We start from the raw sequence: 22,428 nt of genomic DNA, 5'->3' as shown, positions 1-22,428 counted from the left end.
ACGTACAAGCAGAGAGAGAAGACCACGTTACAACACAAGGAGAAGACAGCCATCTACAAGCCAGGAGAGAGAGGCCTTAAAGAAAAGAGCATTGTGAGAAATTGTGAGAGTCCTTCAGAATTGTGAGAAAATAAATTTCTGTTGTTTAAGCCATCCAGTCTGTGGTACTTTGTTACAGCAGACCTAGCAAACTAATACAACCAAGAAGCCACAGTCTATATTTCTATAACTGTAAAAGCCACAGTCTATATTTCTATAACTGTAAAATTAAGGTCTTCTCTAGAAGAAGATAGCATAAATATTTCAGTTATGAAGGGACTGGAGTTTAGAAACATGAAGGGGGATTCTTGGGCAAAATAATTTGTTTAATGACCAATGAATGGTCTGATTCACTGTCCTGGTTACAAAATTTAGACTAAGCAACTAGAGCAAGGGATGCTTTGATGACTGGTGTCAGTCACACCTCTGCAAAATGCATTGTCAACAGCTGCTGAGAGACATCTCTGCCTTTTAAATAAATATTCTTGATGAGAGCTATCTATGAATTGAATTTTATGGTCACAGGTCATGAACTCCAGACAACAGCCAAAATTTAACTGTAAGTCAAATGGAGATTAAATCAAGAAGTTGGCCCTTATCCTTTGTTGCTCAACCTTTTCTGTTTCCTTTCCCTAGACAAAACTGTTTAGTATTTTCTCAGTGTGTGTGTGCATGTGTGTATTTGTATGTGCTTTATAACTTAAGAAATGGCATGATATGTTTAGATTTCAAAATAGATTTGGTTTTTGGGAAACTTTTTTGTTGGTAAATGTTTCTGCATAAGTTATTCAGTGCCTACAATGTGAATAACTATGTTTGTCACATTTTATTACAGAAATCTGTTTGTATTTCATAAAATTTAGAAGGTGGTCTTATTGACCCTTTGTCAATTATTTTAGATGAGATATATATATATCTCAGAAGACATAGGATTGGGTATCAATTTTTGAAGATATTAAATGGATTACATTAGTTCAAGTGGAAGATATCCCAGGCTGTGGCTACAAAAGAAGGAACCTAATTCCATCCAGGCACCTAAGAACCTTTTTGCAAATAATGAGCATAAAAGAAAAAGAGACAGAAAACTTGAAGCAACCAAGATGTCCTTTTTAGGTGAATGGATAAACACATTGTAGTACATCCATACAATGGAATACTATTCAGAAATTAAAACGGGATGAGCAATCAAGATACATAAAGACATGAATGAAATCTAAATGTATATTGCTAAGTGAAAAAGTCTTAAAAGTCTAAAATATGTATGATTCCATATATATGAAATTCTGCAAAAGGCAAAACTATAGAAAGTCAACTGATTAGTGGTAACCAAGGATTTAGGGGAGTGGAGCCATTGAATTGGTGAAACACGGAAGAGTTTTTAGAGTAGTGAAATCATTCTGTAATAGTGTAATGGTGCTTATATGACACTATACACTTGCTCAAACCCATAGAAATTTACAGCAGCACAGAGTGAACTTTAATGCATGTAAATTTTAAAAAAATCATTCAGCACATCAGGGGATCCCAGGATGGAATGCAGAATATGACAAAAGAATATAATTCTATTACAAGTATATGAAACACCTACACTGAAAGGGATGGGAGAAAAGTTGGCTGACCTAAGTAACTTTGGAAATGGGTAGAGTGTATAAGACTAAAGCCAAAAGGAAGTATAATAAATTCTGTACTCTAGTTGATAAGGTAGTTTCTCACAAGGGTGTGGATTAACAGTTCCATAATCACTATACATGTGTACTGGAATTGAACAATTAAGTAAATGGATGGCAGATGGTGGGGGCCAGGTTTCTCACTGTTAGATTGGAAGGTTACAGAAAAGCAAGTGGAGAAGTTTTAAATGATTCATGGGCTGGAGTTGGAGACATCAGTACTAAGTCATGTTTAGCTTAATGTAGATGCAGATGGTTAACTACAGAAGTATTTATAGATATTTATATTACACAGGTTAGTATGTAGACAGATTTCTTTGTTCCATCAGGTGAGAGGGGCTAGAAGCAATGACAACCCAGTTAACAACAATCACATGCATTCACATAAACTTAAATATTTTTTGGAAACAATTTTAATTTATCTGACAAATAAAATCAGTATAGAAAATATTGGAGCTAAAGCTAAAAATTATTAGATTTTCAATGAGAAAATTAACTCAAGACTTCCATAAATTAAAACGTTATTCTAGCATTATATTCCGTACTCAAATAATATCAGGAAAAAAAAAGATTTAAACATTTTTTTATAAAAATGCTAAACTAGTCTGATTTGTCTAACAACGCTTACCAGGAATACAAAATGAATTTGAACACTCGTACAATCTTTCTGTATTTATTTATAAATATGTTTGTCGCTCATCTTGGAAGCCAGGCTCTAGTCATGGCTTGAGTGTCTTTCAGTAAAGATATATATATTTACTGAATGTGGCATCTGGATCGTGTTTTAAACACCAAGTAATATCTGCAAAACAGAGCGCTCCAGCACCAACTTTTAACCTGTGAATTGTCAGAAAAAGGTACCATGTATATTAAAAGTTAGCTAATGTTAAGTTATTGCAGATACCACATTCATTATGCTGTAGTACTATACATATTTTTCTTAGAAATTAGCTATTTGTGCATATTAGTATTTGTAACTTTAACACATTGTTATATGAGGAATGTTACTGGGGAAATACATCAGACACTTTTAAGGTGCTGTCATATATCTTGAAATGAATGACCTAAAATCACTTTAACCGTTGCTACTGGACAGTTACAAAGTCAAAATTTGGAGACTTTATTTATTCTTGAATTTTTCCTTTCTAAAGAGCTTTTCTATTTATACACGCCTAAATTCTTTAAAAACGTAGAGGGATATCTGTCTGAATGTTAAAGGTGATCATGTTTTGCTACCATTTGCAGGTGAAAAAAATAAATATTAGTTAACAAAGTATATATATATACTTCAAGTTCTCTAAACATAAGATATTTTCTCTGCCATGCATGTTGGAAATTTTGTGACCTTAAACCTATGGAATTCGTTAAACAAAGAAATTCTGATAGACAATTTCAAATTCATTCTTTATTTCATTATCATTTCTTATTAATTTGCACAATTTAACTTCTAACCTAGTACTGTCCAATAGATATATAATACAATCATATATTAGCTATAATTTTCTAGTAGCAACATTAAAAAAGTAAAATAAAAAAGGTAAAAATCATTTTCAAAGTACATGTTGTTTAACCCAATATATCTAAAATGTTATTATTTCAACATGTAACCTATGTTAAGAATAATAAGATATTTTGCATTCATTTTTTTTCGTGTTAAGTCTTCAAAATCTGGTCACATGACATTATAACACATGCCAATTCAAATTAGCCACCATTCAAAGACTCAATAGCCATGTGTAGCTAGCAGCCACCATATTAGACAGTATAGTTTTAACCTTACCCCTACAAGACTGCAAAACATCTTTGCTTTTGTCATTTGGAAATTGTTACTCAAAGTCACAGTCCTTAAGAGAGTCAGAAGATAGCCAAAAAGATTTACTAGATAATTTTTTAACATAATATATATTTTTTAAATCATGCAACTATTATTTTTGGTTTTCTATGTCCTGGATTCCTGAACAACTGTGAAAAAAAATCTAATAAGAATTATCTGCACATGTCTCTGAGTATTGCTGTTAGGCAACCATGTCCCCAGAAGTGATGATTTCTATTATAAAAGAAGTGGCTGTGAAAGTAATCCTGCTAAAAATGAGATTCAACCACATATACAAAGTCTATTTATGCATACTCATGCTTTGGACTTATGGCTTACATGGTATATCCATCTGCTGATGACATTTAAAACCTAGAAGGGAAAATTGGACCTGCTCCAAGAAATTACTGCAACATCCATTGTTAAGTTTTTAGATTTATTCTTCATGATGCATCTATAAATAAAGTATTATTATATATCTATGCTTTACATGTAATAAGCGCTCAAAAATATTATTTGAATAAATGAATAACATAATTAGCTTCTCTTCAGTGAAAGACATCCATATTCATTCACAAGTCTTTGGGTACCACTCCAGAAGAAATCATCTTCCCTGATACTTGACAGTGGAATTTGACCAGGATTTCTCCAGGACAGCCACCTTGGCTTTATGGAAGCTGTCATTGGTAGGCATCCAAACTAGTGGTCTCAAACCAGTGGTCTTCAAACTGATTACGTGTTCCCCTGGAGAAATGAGAAGACATTCCTGGAAGTACCTGAAAGAGCTAGAGGACAGATGGGGTTAACAAACAGATGAAAATATACCTGCCACATGGTATGGTGAGTTTACTGAGGGCTGAAGGGATGGGAGGAAAGGGGAACAGCAATATCCAGGTACAGTGACACCAGACCTATTTGGCTCTAAGATAGGGTCTGAGATTCTACTAAAGCAGAATTTGGCGCTTTCGCTCAGAGTCTTAGGATCTGAAACCTGGGCGTTGTGAGATTGTCCATATTTTCCTAATGCCTAAGTTGAGGCCATTTAGTCAGCTGTTTTTCATCCTCAGAGTCTCCTGGTACATAAATTCTGGGGGTAGAGACCATGGGATTGAGGTCTGTGGGAGAGTCTGTTTCCTTGCATAGCAGGAAGAAGGTTGCTTCATAGGCAGGTTTACCAGATAATTTACTGTTTAGACAATGACATTTTTGAGAGGAAAGGGAGTGCTATTAGTGATAATGCTGAGGAAAATAAGTATAAACCATGATTATTTGAGGCAAATCAGAAAGTATGCTCACCTCACTCAAAGGTATGTTCCTAGGAGGATCTTTTATTGGAGAAGACTCTTAATCCCTGCATTACCCATCAAAACAGAAATTTGTTTTATTTCAATTCAAATATCTTTAAGTCTCAAGCCTTTACTATTAATTTGTTATTCATCAGGTTTTTTGCTAGGGGTTTGGGGTGGAAAGAAAAGAGAAATTCATGATCTCTGCCTTCAAGTTTATCATATCTATTAGAGATGACATGCACATATGTGCACATACAGAGATGCACATTCATTGATAAGCTGTTAGATGGGAAGGGTCAGAGATATCTCTTGTGATCCAGATCCAGGCTGGTGGCAATGCTTTGAATTCTTTGCACATATTCCTCCTCAAAATGCATGCTGTAAAACTTTGCTCACAGCAGAAACACCATGAGAGTTTATGAACTGACTCAAAGTCTCTGCCCCCTTGAAGTGATTCAGAGTAATTCTCTCTTGCAGGAAAACAAGGTGGCAATTCCCTGTCGGATTGGCTTGGTCTTGACACTGTAAATGATGGGGTTGAGCAGAGGAGGCACAAAGAGGTAGATGCTAGACATGAGTGTGTGAACCACAGGTGAGGCATGCTTGGCAGCACGATGCATCACAGACACACCAATCATAGGTACATAATACACAAGGACTGCACAGATGTGTGACACACATGTATTGAGAGCCTTCCACCGTCCCTCCCCAGAAGCAATGCCCAGCACTGTGTAAAGAATCAGCATATAAGAGACCACGATGAACAGTGAGTCCAGCCCAAAAGTGGCCAGGACAATGGCCAAGCCCAGGATGCTATTGAGCTTAGTATCAGCACAAGGCAGTTGGATCAGGTCTGAGTGGAGGCAATAGGAGTGGGAGAGGATGTTAGTATGGCAATAAGGTAGTTGCCTCAAAAGGATTGGAAGGGGGGCCATGAGTGTCACACTTTTCAGTGAAATGACCAGATCCATGGAGATGATATGGGGCAGTGTCAGGATGGCTGTATAGCGCAGTGGATTGTAGATTGCTACAAAGCGGTCATAACTCATGGCCAACAGGACTCCTGACTCCATGCAAGAGAAGGTGTGAATGAAGAACATCTGGGCCAGGCAGCCATCAAAGTCAATCTGGCAGGCACCAAACCAAAGAATGCCCATGACAGTGGGAAGTGTAGACACAGAAACACCCACCTCAGTGACAGCCAACATGAAGAGGAAGAGGTACATGGGCTCACTTAGGGCAGGGTCCACCTGCACAGCTGCCATGATTAGGCTGTTGCCCACAATGGCCACAATGTACATGGTGAAGAAGGGGACGGAGAGCCAGCCACGTTGGGCCTCCAATCCTGGGATGCCAGTCAGGAAGACAGATAAGAGGTCAAGACTTCCATTGCTCTTGGTTCCCATGTCACCAACAGCAGAGATCAGTCTTTACCTGCCATTTGAAAAACTGAAGTTAGCTCCCACCTACAAGGTCTTCTGCTTTAGCAGTCCACCTCAAAGGCTGAAGGAGAGAGATGGGGGAAACTGGAGTCATATACATCATTCTGAGTAAAATTATAACAGATCCTCTCTTCTTACCTCCTGTTCTCTGACAGCCAGAATCCTAAAATTTTACATGTAAAAGAGATATTTGAGACTTCCCAATCTTGTGAGAGACAGCATAGCTTAAAATTAAGAGGAGAAACACTGGAATAAATCAGAACTGGGTCAAAATCCATAGGAAGCCAGTTACTAGATGTGTGATATGGGCAACTTATCTATACTTTGATCCAAAGTTGTATTTTTTTATTAACTTGTAAAGTGGAGATAATAATAATACTATTACTTTGTTTGGATGTAAGAAACAAATGAGAAAATTAACATCATATGTTCAATGTTTTAGACCTCTGCAAAAGGATTCTGTCAGACTTTGGTTTGAAGCCCTATCTATAGTTTACCATCAGTGTGACCTTGAGCAGGTAACTTCATATTTCTAAGCCTCAGTGTGTCCATTTGTAAATTAGGGATAAAAATACATCTGCCTCATATGGTTGTTGAAAAGATAAAAAAGATTTGTATGGCATATGAAGCACTGAATAAATATAAACTATTTTATTCCTAGGGAGATACTAAAACCCAGAGAGGAAGAGTGAGTAATGCACCAAAGAATCAATTTTTTCAGAGCCTAGGTTACAGCTTAGATCCACAGACTCTTCTTGTAGTGATGTTTCCATTTCACTATGGAAATAAGAGTAAACCCCAGTCTGATCCAGGATGGAGCGATAAGAAAGGGGTGAGTTTTAGCTTTGCCAGTGTGGGTCTGAGCAAACAGGGACACCGGGAGAGTGGTAATCTACGTGTGTCCTCACTCCACTCCAGGGAAAGAAACGTTTTGATGAAAGTGAGATGGTGGTTTTAGAAAGTTGAAAAAAAGAGAAATATGAGTAAGGTGGTGAAGGATACAGAAATCCCAGGTGAAAATTATACTAATACACAAGTGACCGCTGAGTTTAAAAACAGAATTCAGAAAGGCTATTAAGTAAAGATGAAATGGCATCAAAATAGCAGATTTGATCTAGAATCCATGGAAAGGACAAAGACACAGAGATAAAGGACTCTATTAGTGGCCAAGAGATCAGAGAGAAACAGTTAAACCCCAATCAGAAGATAAAAATAATACATTATATTATAATGTAATGTAACATCACATAATGAAATATAATAAATTGTTTGTAAAATAAATTTAAAAAAACAGTGAAGTAAGGATGTGCAGTCACAGTTGGTATAAAAGCTGAATTATCTCTAACCATCAGTTCATTCATTCACTCAACCAACTGGATATATGATACACTGATGATTCTTTACCAATTTCTCATCCTTCAGTTACCCACTGTTGTTGTAAAATGATCTGTATGGCTAAAGAGTTCAATGGGAATGCCCCACTGGAATGGATGGACAATTAGAAGAATACCCAGCTAAGGGAATACAAAGAGCTATAACCATAAAGACACACAATATAATAGTGAGGATGGCCCTAGACCCTGCATTCTCTTACTCTCTTCACCCTCAAGTCCTCTTTTCATGCACCAGCCTTGCTGAAATTCCATGCATTATATCTCTGTGCTTCCCTCAAGATTAATAACTCCCCTGACAGGTGAAATATACTTATTTGTGCCTTTTATCCATTAATGTCCCTTGGTTCTGCCTTGTAAATCAATGGTTCTCAACCTTGGTTACACAGTAGAGTCACCTGGGGAACTTAAAAATCCTAGTGCCAAGGTAACCCCCCATACCAATTAAATTAGAATCTCTGGATGTGGTATCAAGTTATCAATATGTTTTAAAGCTCCCAGGTGAACCAAATGTTGAGAACCACTCCAGACCCATTTTGTGACATTCTAGCTACTTTACAGTGACAGTGTTTTAGACCAAAAAGTAACTTGCAAGTACTCCCTAAGCCTTCCCTTTTTTTTCAGACAACCTTCCTACCCCACTCCTAACCTGCAACTTAAACATCCCCTTCTGTTTGATCATCTGCTAGATTCCTCAGCATCCTAGATATCCTCTAAATAGACTTGAGTTTGCTCAGAATATTCCAAGGTGGTGCCCACAGATGTAGCCTAGCTTTGGGGCTAGTGTTGCATACCACTTACCTGGAGGTGCACCAAAAGGGAGACAAGGCCCCAGTAGGAGCATTTTTAGGCTTTATCTAATCGTCTCACCTGTGGGTCTTGACTTGCCTCACTGGAGACTGCCTGCCACTGGTGAAACCTCACCTTTGGCGGGAAATAAAATAATGAAGAAATGTGTTTCAGATTTCACCTGAACATTGTTCTTCACTGTATCTGTTATTTTCTTGCAAAACACAAGTAAATTTGAAAACATATTTACTTGTGTAACAATTTGTTCAATGCCTGTATCCCCTACCAGATTATAAACTCCATCAAAGTAAAGATGGTACTGATTGTTTTTTTTCTTTTCATTTTTGACCTCTAGTTACCCAATACTAGCACATCTACACATAGTAGATGCTTAATAAGTAAGTTATCAGATAAATAAATAATTGAATGGATAGTGTCTGAAAATTTCAATCATAATATCCTGTAATCTTCCCTTCTTCAGATTACCTATCCTAAATTCCTTTAAATATTCAAAGTACCTGATTTTTAATCTCCTACCACAAGTCCTCCTGTCAGAGTGTCTCACAGATAGTAAGTCTAATATGAATGAACATCGTGATATGCAGCTTACAACAAATTAATGAGTTTTAGGCTTTACTAACAGAGGTATTTTATTCAGAAGACAATGTGTTCTAAAGTGTATATTTATAACTCTATGCTTTCTTTCTTTTTTTTCCTGCTTGCATTATCTTTCTCTTCTTTGGTAGTTTTTTGAACCCCTACTATTATTCATCCTCAAAACTTTCATTTTCTCTACAGCTGTTTCTAGCGCTATTTAAGCAGAAATAATAACTTTCTCATCTATGACTTTTTAATATTTTATACAGACTTTTCCTATTTGATTAGAATTATATTTATACTGCTGTTCTCCCTGTCATAATTTGGGCTTTTTTCAGATAAGACTCGTGCCTAGTTTGCCCTTACCTCCCCAGAACTTCATGATTCTAACACACAGACATGCTCAAAAATTCATGAATTAATAAAAGCATGAACATACTCCTCAGGGCCATAACTGAAGTATATTCAGTTCCACGTTCCATACTCTATATCAGAGTTAAACCAACTGGGACTCACTCAGAGGCAAAGGGTATCAAGTCATATAGAGAGCACTGAAGGAACCAGTGATGCTTGGTTTTGAGAAGAGGAGACTGTAGAAGAGATTGGTGGGGATGTGGGTAAGAGGTGGAGAGTGCTATGTGCAGAGCACAGGGAGACAAGTTTGGGGCTCAGTTAAGGAAGTTTTTTCTAAGAGTTCAAGCTGTGCAATAAGATATGTCTCTGGGGAGTGGAGATGTTCAAGCAAAAACTGAATAACCCTTGATAGGAATGCAGGAAGGAGAATTCCAGCATCTGCTGAATTAGGATTAAAAGGCCATTTCAACCCTCCTTCTGTCCTCAGACCTGATGTTCCAGACTGTCAGGGTCTCTCCTCTTCTGTGACACTGAGAATATCGTGGTTGTGGATCTATGTAGGACAGATCAGAGGCAAGCTCTCAGCCTGTCGTGTGGCCATCATGCGTCTTTCACCGATGAAGCAGTCTCTGGCAGCCCTATCTGAAGGTGTTTGGGAGGACACACGGGCATTTGAATGAATATTACTTTTTTTTGTAGAAAACCTATATGAAAATCAGACTTGGAGATTTTTTTTTATCTTAAATCTTTCCATCATAGGCAAAACAAAGTGTGGCTAATACGGAAACACACATGCATTAACCAGACTCACTTAAAGATATAGAGACAAGAGAGACTACACAGAGGCACAAACAGAATTGTAGACAAAACATACTTCTTGTGCAAATACCTGGAAGACACAAATAGATTCAAACTCGTCTGAAAGAGCTTTGTGAGGGGAATTGGATTGAAAGACAGAAGGCAAAAGCTCACAGTGGCTCCAGAATGGGGTTCAGGCAGGCACTAGCCAAGACAGGAGGCTGACTTTATGTCTCTGAATGAGAATTGCCAAGGGTCAGGGTCTCTGGGGTCTTGTTTTGCCTGAGTGTGATACTGTGATGGGAAAAGGAGGGGGATTTTCTTTATGTTCTCCTTGGGAGCATAAAGAAAAGACAAAAACATACCCTCTAGGGATATTGCCCTCTCTCCACGGAGAAAATAAAATTCCATCCCCTTCCTTGTGATGAAAAGGAGGATGGAGACAAATTACTCCAAGTTCCATAGCAACCTCCTCCACTCCCACCCCAATTATCCAGTCTCAAAACTGAAACTCTGACCCCAGAACCCAGAGTCTAGATCCCCAAATTCTGGGCTTAAAATCCATATCCAGGAAGAAGCTAAAGATCAGTGCCCAATGCGCAAATTTCACAACACAAAGCCGAGAGAAGAGAGCTTAGAGAGCAGATCTAGCCCCAGGATTTAAGCAAAAGATGGTATGACCTTGGCTGCCTCCACCCACTTATCACTACTATTTTCTGTTCAATTCCCACTCCCATCACCTCCCACTCAACCCTTCACCAAGTTCCACAAGACTGAGTTCTCCTCCAGGAGAGACATCCCAGGTACTGAGAGATCATGGGGTTTAAAGTCACTTAGATGTAGGTTTGAGGCCTAGCTTTCCCATCTACTAACTTCATGATTTTAGGAGATTAGCTTTCCTTCAACTTGGAATCTGACCTGTAGAGAGACTAGTACCTATCTATGGGGGCAGGGGGGGGAGACTCAAATGAAAAGAAGAAAGTGATATTTTTTAATGTGATTGCACCACATATTATAATTATTCTCATCATAAGTTTTGCTGCAGGCCCCAATTTCAGATCCCCCAAATAGATTTTTTCCCAAATAACTAATCTTCTCATTAAGTATTTCATTTTACCTCTTCCTTGTTTCAGTTCCAAATAGAGTAAGGGTACATTGAGGGAAGGAATGCAGGTGAGCTCTCTCCCTTTTCTATCGAGTGATGGGATAGGTGGGGGGAAGCAAACAGAAGATGGAGAGAGAAAAATTTTCCTTCTCCATGTGGAACTTTGAAGTATCTCAGAGAGGCAGTTTGAGAACCATTTCTGCTTTCCATTATTGTAGAATTGGTTGGGTTAGAAATAATGAGTTGAGAACCAGGAAATGAAATTCAGGAGCATACAGACAACAACCTCATGAATCAAATCATAGACTCATTGGAAAAGAAAGAGAAATAAATGATCTCTCAGATCGGCGTAATTCACTGGTGGGGAGAGGCAGGGCTTTGAAAAGTCACAGAGCAAAGTGACTCTAGCTATGTCATTAAGAACAGCATAAAGAGCAGCAAGCATGTCTTCATTCATTTAGTTAGTCACTTAATTGCTCATTTAATTCACCTTTACTGGGTACCAAACACTGTGTTAGGTGTAGGTTTTTACCTTTGACTGCCGTTATCTTTTTTGACTTTTGAAAAATCCTTTTCAAGATTCAGCTTCTTCTTCCACTAAATAAGAGGAAAAACCTAGAGAAACCCTAGGTACTTGTCTACTCTCAGAATGATAATGCCAATCATAACATCTGTGCAAATCCCAACAAAAGAGATTTATTATAAGTGTTAAAAGTCATCTATGGGGAAATGATGAAGCACTTTTCCCCACAGAGCTTAAAAAGGGAAATAAATTTGTCCTGTGGAGTGCAAGTGAAACTTTTCACAGTGAAGCAAAGCAAAGATAGGCATAATCTGCAGGTATGTGTTTAGTGTAGAGCAATACAACCAGATTAAACATATCCCATCTAAAGAAGGAATATACTCTTCACAAAGAAGTTAGTAGACTTTGTAGAAAAGATAAAGAAGTCTCAGAAGAGGTCTTGATCAGGGGACTTGTATGCCTCGAAGACACATTGACAAAGAACCCTTGCCAGATCCTGCATCTTATTGTGACAACTGACTGATGTTTTTCCCCCTGTAGGTTCTGTTGCCCTAGAGGGCAGCCTTAAAATTGGAGTTTACCTGAATTTTGAGGTTGAGATTAAGATGGCAGAGGGGAATTGGGAGAAAAAGAAGGGAATCACATGATGGGGCAGGGGCCTCAGAGTGACTGTGGATTGGTTGGAGATTGTTCATCAAATTCTTCTGTGAAGAATGTTTCTACGTTCCACCTGCACCACCTGGTGGAGAGAATAGGCTGCAAGTTTGCATTTGACTTCACCACCAAAACCATACACTTATTTGTCATGCACTCAGTTCCCCAGCTTCAAAAACTACCCACAATCTGACTTAGGAAATCTCTCAAAATTGTGTTTCCCAAGCTTCTCAGTGTGAAACCTCCCCTTTGCCTAAACAAAACTGTGTGCAATTCTCCCAAATATTCTAGACTGATATTCTAGGTTAAAGGTTCTCAGCCTTTAACATGTATCAGAATTACTTGGAGGACCTTTTGCTGGACTTCACACCCCCAGAATTTCTGGCTCAGGAGACCTGAGGAAGGGCCTGAGAATTTGCATGCCTAACAAGTTCGCAAAAGATGATAATGATGCTGGTCTGGGAATCACACTTTGAGAACCACCTTTCCAGATTCTTGTTATTTATGAGTCTTGTTATTTTTGTTACACTTCAGATCAGCACTACCTGAGAGGTGTTCAAAAAGAGAAGTACTGTGCTTCGCAAGCTTTACTCACCCAAGGGTCTTATTAAATGCAGTTCAAATTCAGCAGGTCTCAGTGGGTCTTAAGATTCTGTTTCCCTAACAAACTACCAGACACAACAATGCTGTTGTTCATTGGACCACACTTGGAATAGCAAGGTTCTAAATTTGCTTGCCTAAATAGTTCTTCTCAACTGATTACTTATGCCAAGATCATTACCTTCCCTCTCCCTGCCACTCTGTGCCAAGGACACTAACTCCTCTCATCCTTCATAAGCTACATCATAAACACACACAAAAACTATTTTGATTTCCACAAACCAAATGGGTCTTCTGTCTAGCATGTGGAGGCACCAAGCCTCCACAGAACTGTGTTTGTCTCTAATGTTTATCATTTCTCTAACTCTGGTTGGTAGTAGAATTATTTATATTTAAGCCTATTTGCTTTGCACAACTTCCATTATTCCCATATAAGCCAAACATTTTGCAGGGCATCTGTTGCTCTTTTTTATATTTTTCCCTGGATCTGTCTATCTATTTAATAATGTATCTTACTCACCACTATAACATTCTCAGCAACTAGCAAAGGGTTTTCACATGGTAAATGTTCAATACATACTTATGTAATTTTATTGAGTCAGTTATCCTTTTTATTAGTTCCATAGTCACAAGAATCAAGATCCTGGGTTCTTCTCCTTGTTTTAGCATTCCTAAAGTTGTTAAACAAGTCCCAATTCTTTCTCCACAAGAGTTCTCTGCAGTCTTCCTCAGCTCTGAGATTTAAAGAAGACGTTGAGGATTCCTCTGCGTATCTCCTTTGTCTTCACACTGTAGATGATGGGGTTGAGCATGGGGGGTACAAATAGGTAGACATTGGACATCATGATGTGAACAACAGGTGGGGCACTTTTCCAGAAGCGATGGATCATGGAGACAGCAATTATGGGCACATAAAAGGCCAGCACTGCACAGATGTGTGACATGCAAGTGTTGAGTGCCTTGAGCCGCTGCTTCTGGGATGCAATGGCTAGCACGGTTCTCAGGATAAATGCATAGGAAAGCAGGATGAAAGTTGAGTCTATGCCGTAGATGAAAATGATGACAAAGAGCCCATAGATGTTGTTAACATGGATATCTCCACATGCTACTTTCATGAGATCTGGATGGAGGCAGTATGAGTGATGCAAAACATTGCCCATGCAGAAGGGCAGTCGTTTCACCAGAAAAGGGAAAGGAAAGAGAGTGGTGAAACTCTTGGTAAGGATGCCCAGGCCCATAGCCAAGATACGGCTGTTGGTGAGCACAGTGGCATAATGTAGTGGGTCACAAATAGCTACAAAACGATCAAAGCTCATGGCCAGCAGTATGCCTGATTCCATAAAAGAGAAAGTGTGGATGAAGAACATCTGAACCAAGCAGCCATCGAAGCCAACATGACGGTAGTTGAAGCAGAATGTAGCAAGCACAGTGGGAAGTGTAGAGAAGGACACTCCCAGATCATTGAGAGAAAGCATAGAGAGGAAGTAGTACATGGGCTGGTGCAGAGCAGGTTCCTGAACCACCAGAACGAGGATGCTGAGGTTGCCTATGATGGAGATCAGGTAGAGGATGCAGAAAACCAGGGCAACGCAAGCTTGGCCTGTCTGCAATCCAGGAATGCCTGTCAGCTGGAATGTGGCTGGCTGGAAGAGGGTACCATTGAGGCCCAACATGGCAGGCAGGTCGGAGAATACAGATGGGAGGTGAGCCCAAGGATGTGTTGGGGGAGTTCCTCACTTTCTTTCAGACATCCTGTCTCTAACACAAAAGATCAGAGTTTGAAAGTGTTTGTCTATGTTCCTGCTTTCCCCGTTAGCCTATGAGCTCTTTGAGGCTAGCAACTAGGCTCTACACATTTCTGTAGCACCAGTGCCCAGTACCTTGTCAAGGCCATAGTAGAAAAATTGTGAAGGTGTGATGATCAAGTGCGTGCCCATAATGTGGCAAAGCAACCAGGCATGAGGCAAGACGAACAGTTTCCTAATCTTCACTTTAAACTTCAGTGTCCCTTCACTTCCTCATCTCACTCCAGCAGCCATTTTCTGGGAATTTGGGGAAAAATAGAAATTAAGATAGGGAAGAGGGCATACTGCCCATGCCTTTAGGAACCCTTTAGTAGATGGTACAGATGAAACCTCTACAGCTGTAAAATTATGGCTTCAATAACCCTTACTCAGACTTCACCTCAGCCTTCCAATCCCACGGCTACCCCTGAACTTGTCATCACCAAAAACTGTTCTAGCTCTGAAATCTCAAATTTCAATTTTTTCACATTCTGACAGTAGCCTTCTTCCAGCTCTTTTCCTTCTCATGCCCATGCACTTGTTTTCAGGATCTCAATAATTCTTCCATTTTCTTCTGGTCTATTTGTCTACTAGCTCTTCTTTCCTCACTTTTTTTCTTATCTACTCTCCCACTAAGACCAGTATCTTCACCTCCTCTTTGCCTCTCCTTCATTCAGACAGTAAAGCCCACTGTTGATAATTTCTGTAATCAAACTGGGTGTACAGCTGGATAAAACCAAAGAAGGAAGTATGTTATTGGATAAAAGAGACTTATTACTTACCACTACCTAAATTTTAAACTTATTCACACCATTATCTATTCTTACCACATGGTTTTTGAGAAAGAGATATCTTGCCTTCTCCAAGACCAGGACCTCCACTTTTAGGGTTCCATTTCTTGTTATCTCCTTCAGATACCTCTTCCACTAGTCCACTGTTTTGTATGTTCAACCTCTCCCTTTCTGTCCCTTTCCCTTTAGGCAATAAGCATGTGCAAGACCATCCCATCATAAAAACAGAACCTTCCCTCTCCTGCTGCCATTCTATTATCCTTCCCCAATTCTTAGTCAAACTTCTTGAAACACTGTCTCTGTGGATGCCAACAAAGGGGAGTTTGTTTAAGTGTCTGCTTCTCCAATTCCATTCTGAGATCCTCAAGTCAGGATTCAACCTTATTGACTTACCATCTATCACTGCTCAATTTACTGTATGTGGCTTCCACGCTGCCCCTTCCCAACTGAAACTAATTTCTTTATGGTCACTAATGACCTCTTTGTCACTAAATCTAATGAAAACATTCCCTCCCCTTATCCATTTGACCACCCTACCAGAGTTCACATTATTGGTAATTCACCTTTTTAACACTGCTTTCTTCCTTCAGTGGCGCCTTCTAGCCCCAATTTTCCTTCTACCTTGTCATCTCCTTCTCTACCTTCTTCACAGAATCTTCTTTCTCTGTCTTTGTACTTGAGCCTCATCAGCCTAACTCCAAGAAAGATAAGCAACAGTCAGAGTGGTGCAAACTGAAAAACCACATCATAAAGGACTTCTTCTCAGCCTTTATCCAAAATATCTCTATAAGTGTATTTCCATGGTGCTGGATGTACCAAAATTAATGTTCCATTCTGTAGAGTAGAACGGTTGTTGCCAGGGCCTGGGTGCAGGGTAGGGGCTGGGGGAAGATGTTCATCAAAGAGTGCAAACTTCCAGATATAAGATGAATAATTTCTGGGGATCTAATTACAGAATAGAGACTATAATTAACAATATTGTAACATATACCTGAAAGTCATTGCGAGTAGATCTTAAATGTTATCACCACACACACAAAAAAGTAACTATGTAAGGGAATGGAGGTGTTAACTAACTATATACGTGTTACAAATCATCACATCGTATACCTTAAACTTACATATATTTTATGTCAGTAGTGTCACAATAAAGCTGGAAAATATCTATATTTAAAATTAAAAAATAAAATAAAACTACATTCTTGACCTTAGACATAATGGCTCCCTTATTCCTTTGACTTTTCTAGGATTTCCATCTTCTTCTAGCCTTCTCTATAAATACAATGAAATTAGATGGTGACTAAAGGCTGCAGAATGTCTAGATATCACTAATGATCCTAAAAGTACAAGGGCTGTTGGAAGGAATTTATCTATTCCTTTGTTTTCTCTCTCCTCCAACTGGGAATTCAAAGGAATCCTTTCATCAGTAGGATTTCTTTTTCCTACTCCCCTCTAAACTCTCTTCTTCCCAGCCCAGGTTTAAAGTCAACGTCTCCAAGAAGTCTTCTTAGATCCAGCCTGTCCATATCTGTTTTGTTTTATCATCTTCTCTCCAATATTATTTCTAGATCCAGAAGAAATAGAAGGACTCTTAAGAGCACTAACAAATACTAAAGACTCTCACAAGATAGGTTTACCCCCTGTCCTTAACCCCTGGTTTGTAAATTTAGGTAATCTGCAAGGGCATATTTTATCTATGATCCAGATTTTCCTCACTCTAGAAAGCAACTTTGAAAACTTCTCTGCCACCATCTAATAAACATTTTTTGTTGTTAGGACCACAGGGGTGTCAGTTAAGGCTTCCTAAATGTGACTAATCTAGGAAGAAAGATCAAGAAGATGGAGACAGACACAACAATGCAGCTCTTTTGCACAGGATGTGCATGAGCATGGACACACACGTGGTCACACAGAGGTACCACCAAATATACATTTTTACACTCCTACACACACTTAGGTACTCAGATATTCACAGGTACTCCTCATATCAAACAGGCAGTAACTATCACCCACTCCCTTGGTCTCACATAACATTATCACAACCAGAGAATTTAGGAAGGCTCATAGGTACTCATTGGCATCATATACTATGTTTCAAATATCCTGTCACATTTATATCCTCCAGAACACACACCTACAAACATACACACACACATAAACACACAGTGCCACAAATACATCAGCATTAACAGGCCCACAGTAATATCTCTATCAATTATATTCCCATGGCATACTCAACACTAAAAATCCAGCAAAGATTGAAGACCACGTTGTTAAATGACTTCATTTCATTTGGTTCTGTGATTTTTCTCTCCAGCTGCACACTTGACAGTTAAGTATATGAGACAATAATTCAAACTGAAGGAGAAAAAATAGTATAGAATGCCCTCAAGACAAAATATAGATCTGATGCATCAGCCCCTTAATCTAAGGGTATGTATTTGGTTTGGTATTAGAGTTTTGATTAAGATGGGAGCCTTGCTTCAGGGTCTATGGTCCTAGGCTTTGGAAGGGAGCATATTTGACTCACATTTGGAGGGGAAATATGAGGGTCAGAGTGTGCCTGAGGTTGCAGTGAGAGTGTTCAAGTTTGGGACTATTTCTAGATACGGAGCCAGGTAGGGAATCTGAAGGAGGGACACTCACTGGGTGGCAGACGCTTCTTTTCCGTGTGGCTGGATGTACTGGTCTGTGAGTCCAGCCAGTACAGTAGCATCAGCATACTTTCCTCTTTATGAATATCCCAGAATCTCAAAGCTTGTTTGTTTGTGGTGGGAGAAGGGAAAGTGGAAATAATGGAGAAGGTGATATCAACGAGTAGTGAGCTTGGCCATATGAGAGTTACTCCCAGGAGAATCCTCTTCTTGACCCCATCATCCCTGATGTCATCACCCATACCCATTACTCTGTTAATCCTTCCTTGATCAGAGGATGCAAACACACACACACACACACACACACACACAAACATACATAGTTATAATATTCTCAGACTCCCACAGATACACCCCTAGACATATTCAGCTATTTATTTAATAACATTCACATTGCCTATTTTAGATCCATACACATACAAACAGATAAAAACAAATACACTCATCAAGTGCCCAATGCTTTAGTCACTAATCACATATCTTGGCACATCAAACACACACTGTAATCTGTGTATTCTTACACTGATTATAAAGACCAATGTAGATTACAGACACAATTTTAGAAATAGTTGGAGACTTATACACATACTTGAAGAAACAATAAAATATGCTTTAAATATACTCAATGCTCACATACTCCAAAGTATATATTTCTAACACATATCAGCGTTCTCATCAACAGATCAACAAAATGTCCAACAAATTAATATCATAATATCTATTCACAGATTCATACGTGGAGTTTAACTGCTTTGCATACTTTTTGTACAAATGCATGTCGGCATCCATAAACATGCTTCTGAGGTAAGCATTCATTTTGCTCCACCAGTATATGGACCCTGAAAATTACAGACTTCATTCAGTTCAACTAAAAACAAACAAAAAATGGAAGAAAAACACATTTTTGAGCACTATTCTGCTCCAGGTATTATTTTCAGCACTGATGTCAGCCAGAGCAATAAGGATTCTTGCAAAGAAGATAAATATTGAAAAACTGATCCTTTGAACAGTCCAGAAAAATACACCTCCAGATGCCACTTAGAAATATGTCATAAACGTATTCCACAACAAAATCAATGCATTTGCCAAAACTTATCTAATGTAAGTGTAAGATCTGTGCATTATATGTTTGAAAGAAATCAAAAAACTACACAAAATATTAAACTTGAATTAATGATATTAATGCCGAAATATTTAGGGGAAAGTGTACTGATGTTGCAACTTTTCAATGTTATGAAGAAAGAGTCATCAATTCTACTTGAGTAGGTAAGGTTTTAAGGATATAAGTAGGTTTTGATTGTGTGCCAATCTTGAAGTACTTCCCAGAGAAATCTAGCTATCTGACTTTAAGAGAGATTATTTTATGAACAGAATTTCTACTCCTCAGAACTTGAAAAATTCAATTACTCTCGTCTTTCATGGATGACAGTGAGTTGACACCTTAAAGGATACTGACTATGAAGATGAAACTTCATGGAAGATCATGTATCTTACAATGCTAGTGGTACAATAAGACCAAGGTGAATGAAAGAATTATGCCTTATTCTATACCAAGGATAGATCTGTTCACCCTCAGATACACTCCTCACTCTTCTGTAGCTCTTATCCATATCACAAGGGTCCAATTATTACTTGAAGAATATCCCAAACTCCAGTGTCAGTTGGCTTCCAGATGGGTTCAGCTGTTGGGAATCATTGACAGACAGAGTATTTCAGTCGTTCCACTCTCCTGCCTAAAGCAGAGTGTTTGGCATGGGTTTGCATCTCTTCCATGGCTCTAGCTTCTGCTGGTTAAGATCACTTTGGCTCCAGCTTCAGCAACACCACCTTTGACTCTCCAGCCTAGGGGTGGTAGTGGCTTCCTGCATTGCAAATCTCTAGGTTGTGTTAGCGTCTGCTGGTCAGCTTCTCATCTCTTTTGAAACTTGTGTAAGCAATTCCTGGATTTATTTCATTTTTGTTTTACTGGTTATTATGTTATCATCTCTCAGTCTTAATTTCACCTTTTATATTGTTTGTGATATCTGGGCTGGGCTTCTGCAAACTGCATTTCTCCTTTGCCTGTCAGTTCCCAAAATATGCAAATAGGGGGCACTAGAAAGCTGGCGTAGGAAGGAAGACTTGCTCTTTGTTGTTGCCAATGTTAACCCCAGCAACACTTCTTAACCCAAACACCAGTGAATTATTCCAGTGACGTTAGTGGATTCCATCTTGCAGCTTTCCATCATTCCCAGAACCAGTCTTGCCATGACCTCTTAAAAACTTCAGAACAAGCCAGAGAAGACCCCAACCATTCCATCTTAGAGGAGTAAGTCCATTCTTACAGGGCATCTTGTGTGAACTCTTGAGAGCCCAGTACCACCTAAACAGTGCCCACTCTTCAAAAGTCTGAATTTCAGCTCTGCAACACTCCTCCTCTATGCTTGTAAGATTTAATAATTCTAAACCCACCCCTTTCTTCCTGCAGTCCTAGGGTTAGCAGGTGCTTCCAGAGTTTGCTACCTCCAACGACACCTTCATATTCCCTTTGTCTTTTGTGCATTCTCTAACACTTGGTTAACAACTTTTTCCATTATTTTTTTTCAATTAAAGGAACAGATGTGGTTCTTATATTCTAAATTGACTGTAAGTCGACCCTGGTTTTTTTTGTGTTAGATTGTGACTAATACATATGAATTCAATGGAAATCACTAAATACTGCACCCCAAGTGCTATGCTAAGACCTAGAGACATAGTGGTGACCACAACCAGTGGTATCCTTCTCAGGGAGAATTTATGGTATAGCTGGAAATATAACAAATGAATCAATTGCACTAAATGTGAAAGGACTATTGTCAAGAAGGTAAAGCATATCGTGGGAGCATCTGAGCTTATATTATGCAAATAATGAGAAACATTTGAACAGAGAAGTCACTAAAATTTCAAAGAGATTTAAACAAGAAACATATTCACAATATTTTTGTCAAAAACAGTAGGGATTGTGGCCAGCCCTGTGGCATAGTGGTTAAGTTTGGTGCATTCTGCTTCTGCAGCCTGGATTCATGGATTTGGATCCTGGGCTCAGACCTACACCACTTATCAGCCATGCTGTGGCAGTGACCCACATATAAAGTAGAGGAAGACTGGCACAGATGTTAGCTCAGGGTTAATATTCCTCAGCAAAATTAAAGAGTAGGGATCATGAGTTCGTTGAATCAATAAATGCTAACTGAGTACCTACCAGGTGTCCCACAATATTTTAAATAATGTAGACACAACTGTAACAAAACAGTCAAGGCTATTCTGATGATATTTATATTTTAGTGGGGAAGACAGACAACAAAAGGTAGTAAGATAATCTCAGAGAGTGAAAAATGGGATGAAGAAAATAAAATTAAATCTAGGAATATGTTGTTATATTCTCAGGTGTTCAAAATGCTTTACATAGTGCCTTGACACTTAGTAAAAACTCAGTATATATTGACTGAATAAACAGAGGAGGCTTGAAGTGACTCGAGCAACGTAGAATCAGGGTTTTGTTTTATTTTGTTTCATTTTGTTTGTGCAGTGTGAAGAAGGAGACAAGGGGCAGTGTGCACTAAAGCATAAGGTTTGATCACGTGGAGCAGAAGGAATCACTTCTACCATAGCTGTTGCGATGGAAGAAGATGAAGAGGGATACGTTGAAGAGAATGTAGATAAAAGAAGAGAAGAAGAGAGAGGTAGGGAGGAGAAGAGAAGACGAGAAAATGAAAAGAAATAAGGGGAAGGTCTGGAAGAAAAGGGAATATAAGCAAGAGGATGGAGAAGGAGAAGGAGAAAAGTAAAGAAAAGATGAGTAGTAGTTTGATTACCAGGTGATTTATAACCACTTCCTCCATGGAAATTTCCCTATTCTTTTCTCAGATTTGAAGTGATAATATTTTCTTTAACATCCTAGAAATCGCTGTGATAATCAGCAACACACGCTTTAACGCTGAATTCTCTACTGCTCTGCAAAGATCCCAGCTACAGGTATTCATGCCCCTGTGCAATCCTCTCCCATTGAATGTGGGTGGATTTAGTGACACTTCTAAGTAATAGAATAAGGAGTAAATGACCACTTGTGTGGCAAATGCTAGGTTAAAAAAAAAAAAAAGAAAAGAAAGGCAATGTGTCA

The 22,428-nt window shown here is 38.8% G+C and overlaps 2 protein-coding genes across 2 annotated transcripts; both read right to left on the bottom strand.

Moving 5' to 3' along the window:
- Positions 1 to 5,263: 5,263 nt before the first annotated feature.
- LOC101394281 (olfactory receptor 51I2-like) lies at positions 5,264 to 6,214 on the bottom strand. Its single transcript, XM_014779707.2, has one exon. It carries the CDS (start codon positions 6,212 to 6,214, stop codon positions 5,264 to 5,266), a length of 951 nt encoding a protein of 316 aa, XP_014635193.2.
- A 7,498-nt stretch (positions 6,215 to 13,712) lies between these two features.
- Positions 13,713 to 14,734, bottom strand: LOC101394040 (olfactory receptor 51I1). Its single transcript, XM_004443741.3, has one exon. The coding sequence runs from the start codon at positions 14,732 to 14,734 to the stop codon at positions 13,790 to 13,792; it is 945 nt and encodes a 314-aa protein (XP_004443798.2). The 3' UTR covers positions 13,713 to 13,789.
- Between the last annotated feature and the right edge of the window lie 7,694 nt (positions 14,735 to 22,428).

Source organism: Ceratotherium simum, chromosome 7 (assembly GCF_057802395.1).
Source record: "Ceratotherium simum simum isolate JZ-2026a chromosome 7, ASM5780239v1, whole genome shotgun sequence".
NCBI classification, from domain to species: domain Eukaryota; kingdom Metazoa; phylum Chordata; class Mammalia; order Perissodactyla; family Rhinocerotidae; genus Ceratotherium; species Ceratotherium simum.
The sequence above is the reverse complement of the archived record's forward strand: the minus strand, read 5'-3'. Positions and strand labels throughout refer to the sequence as shown.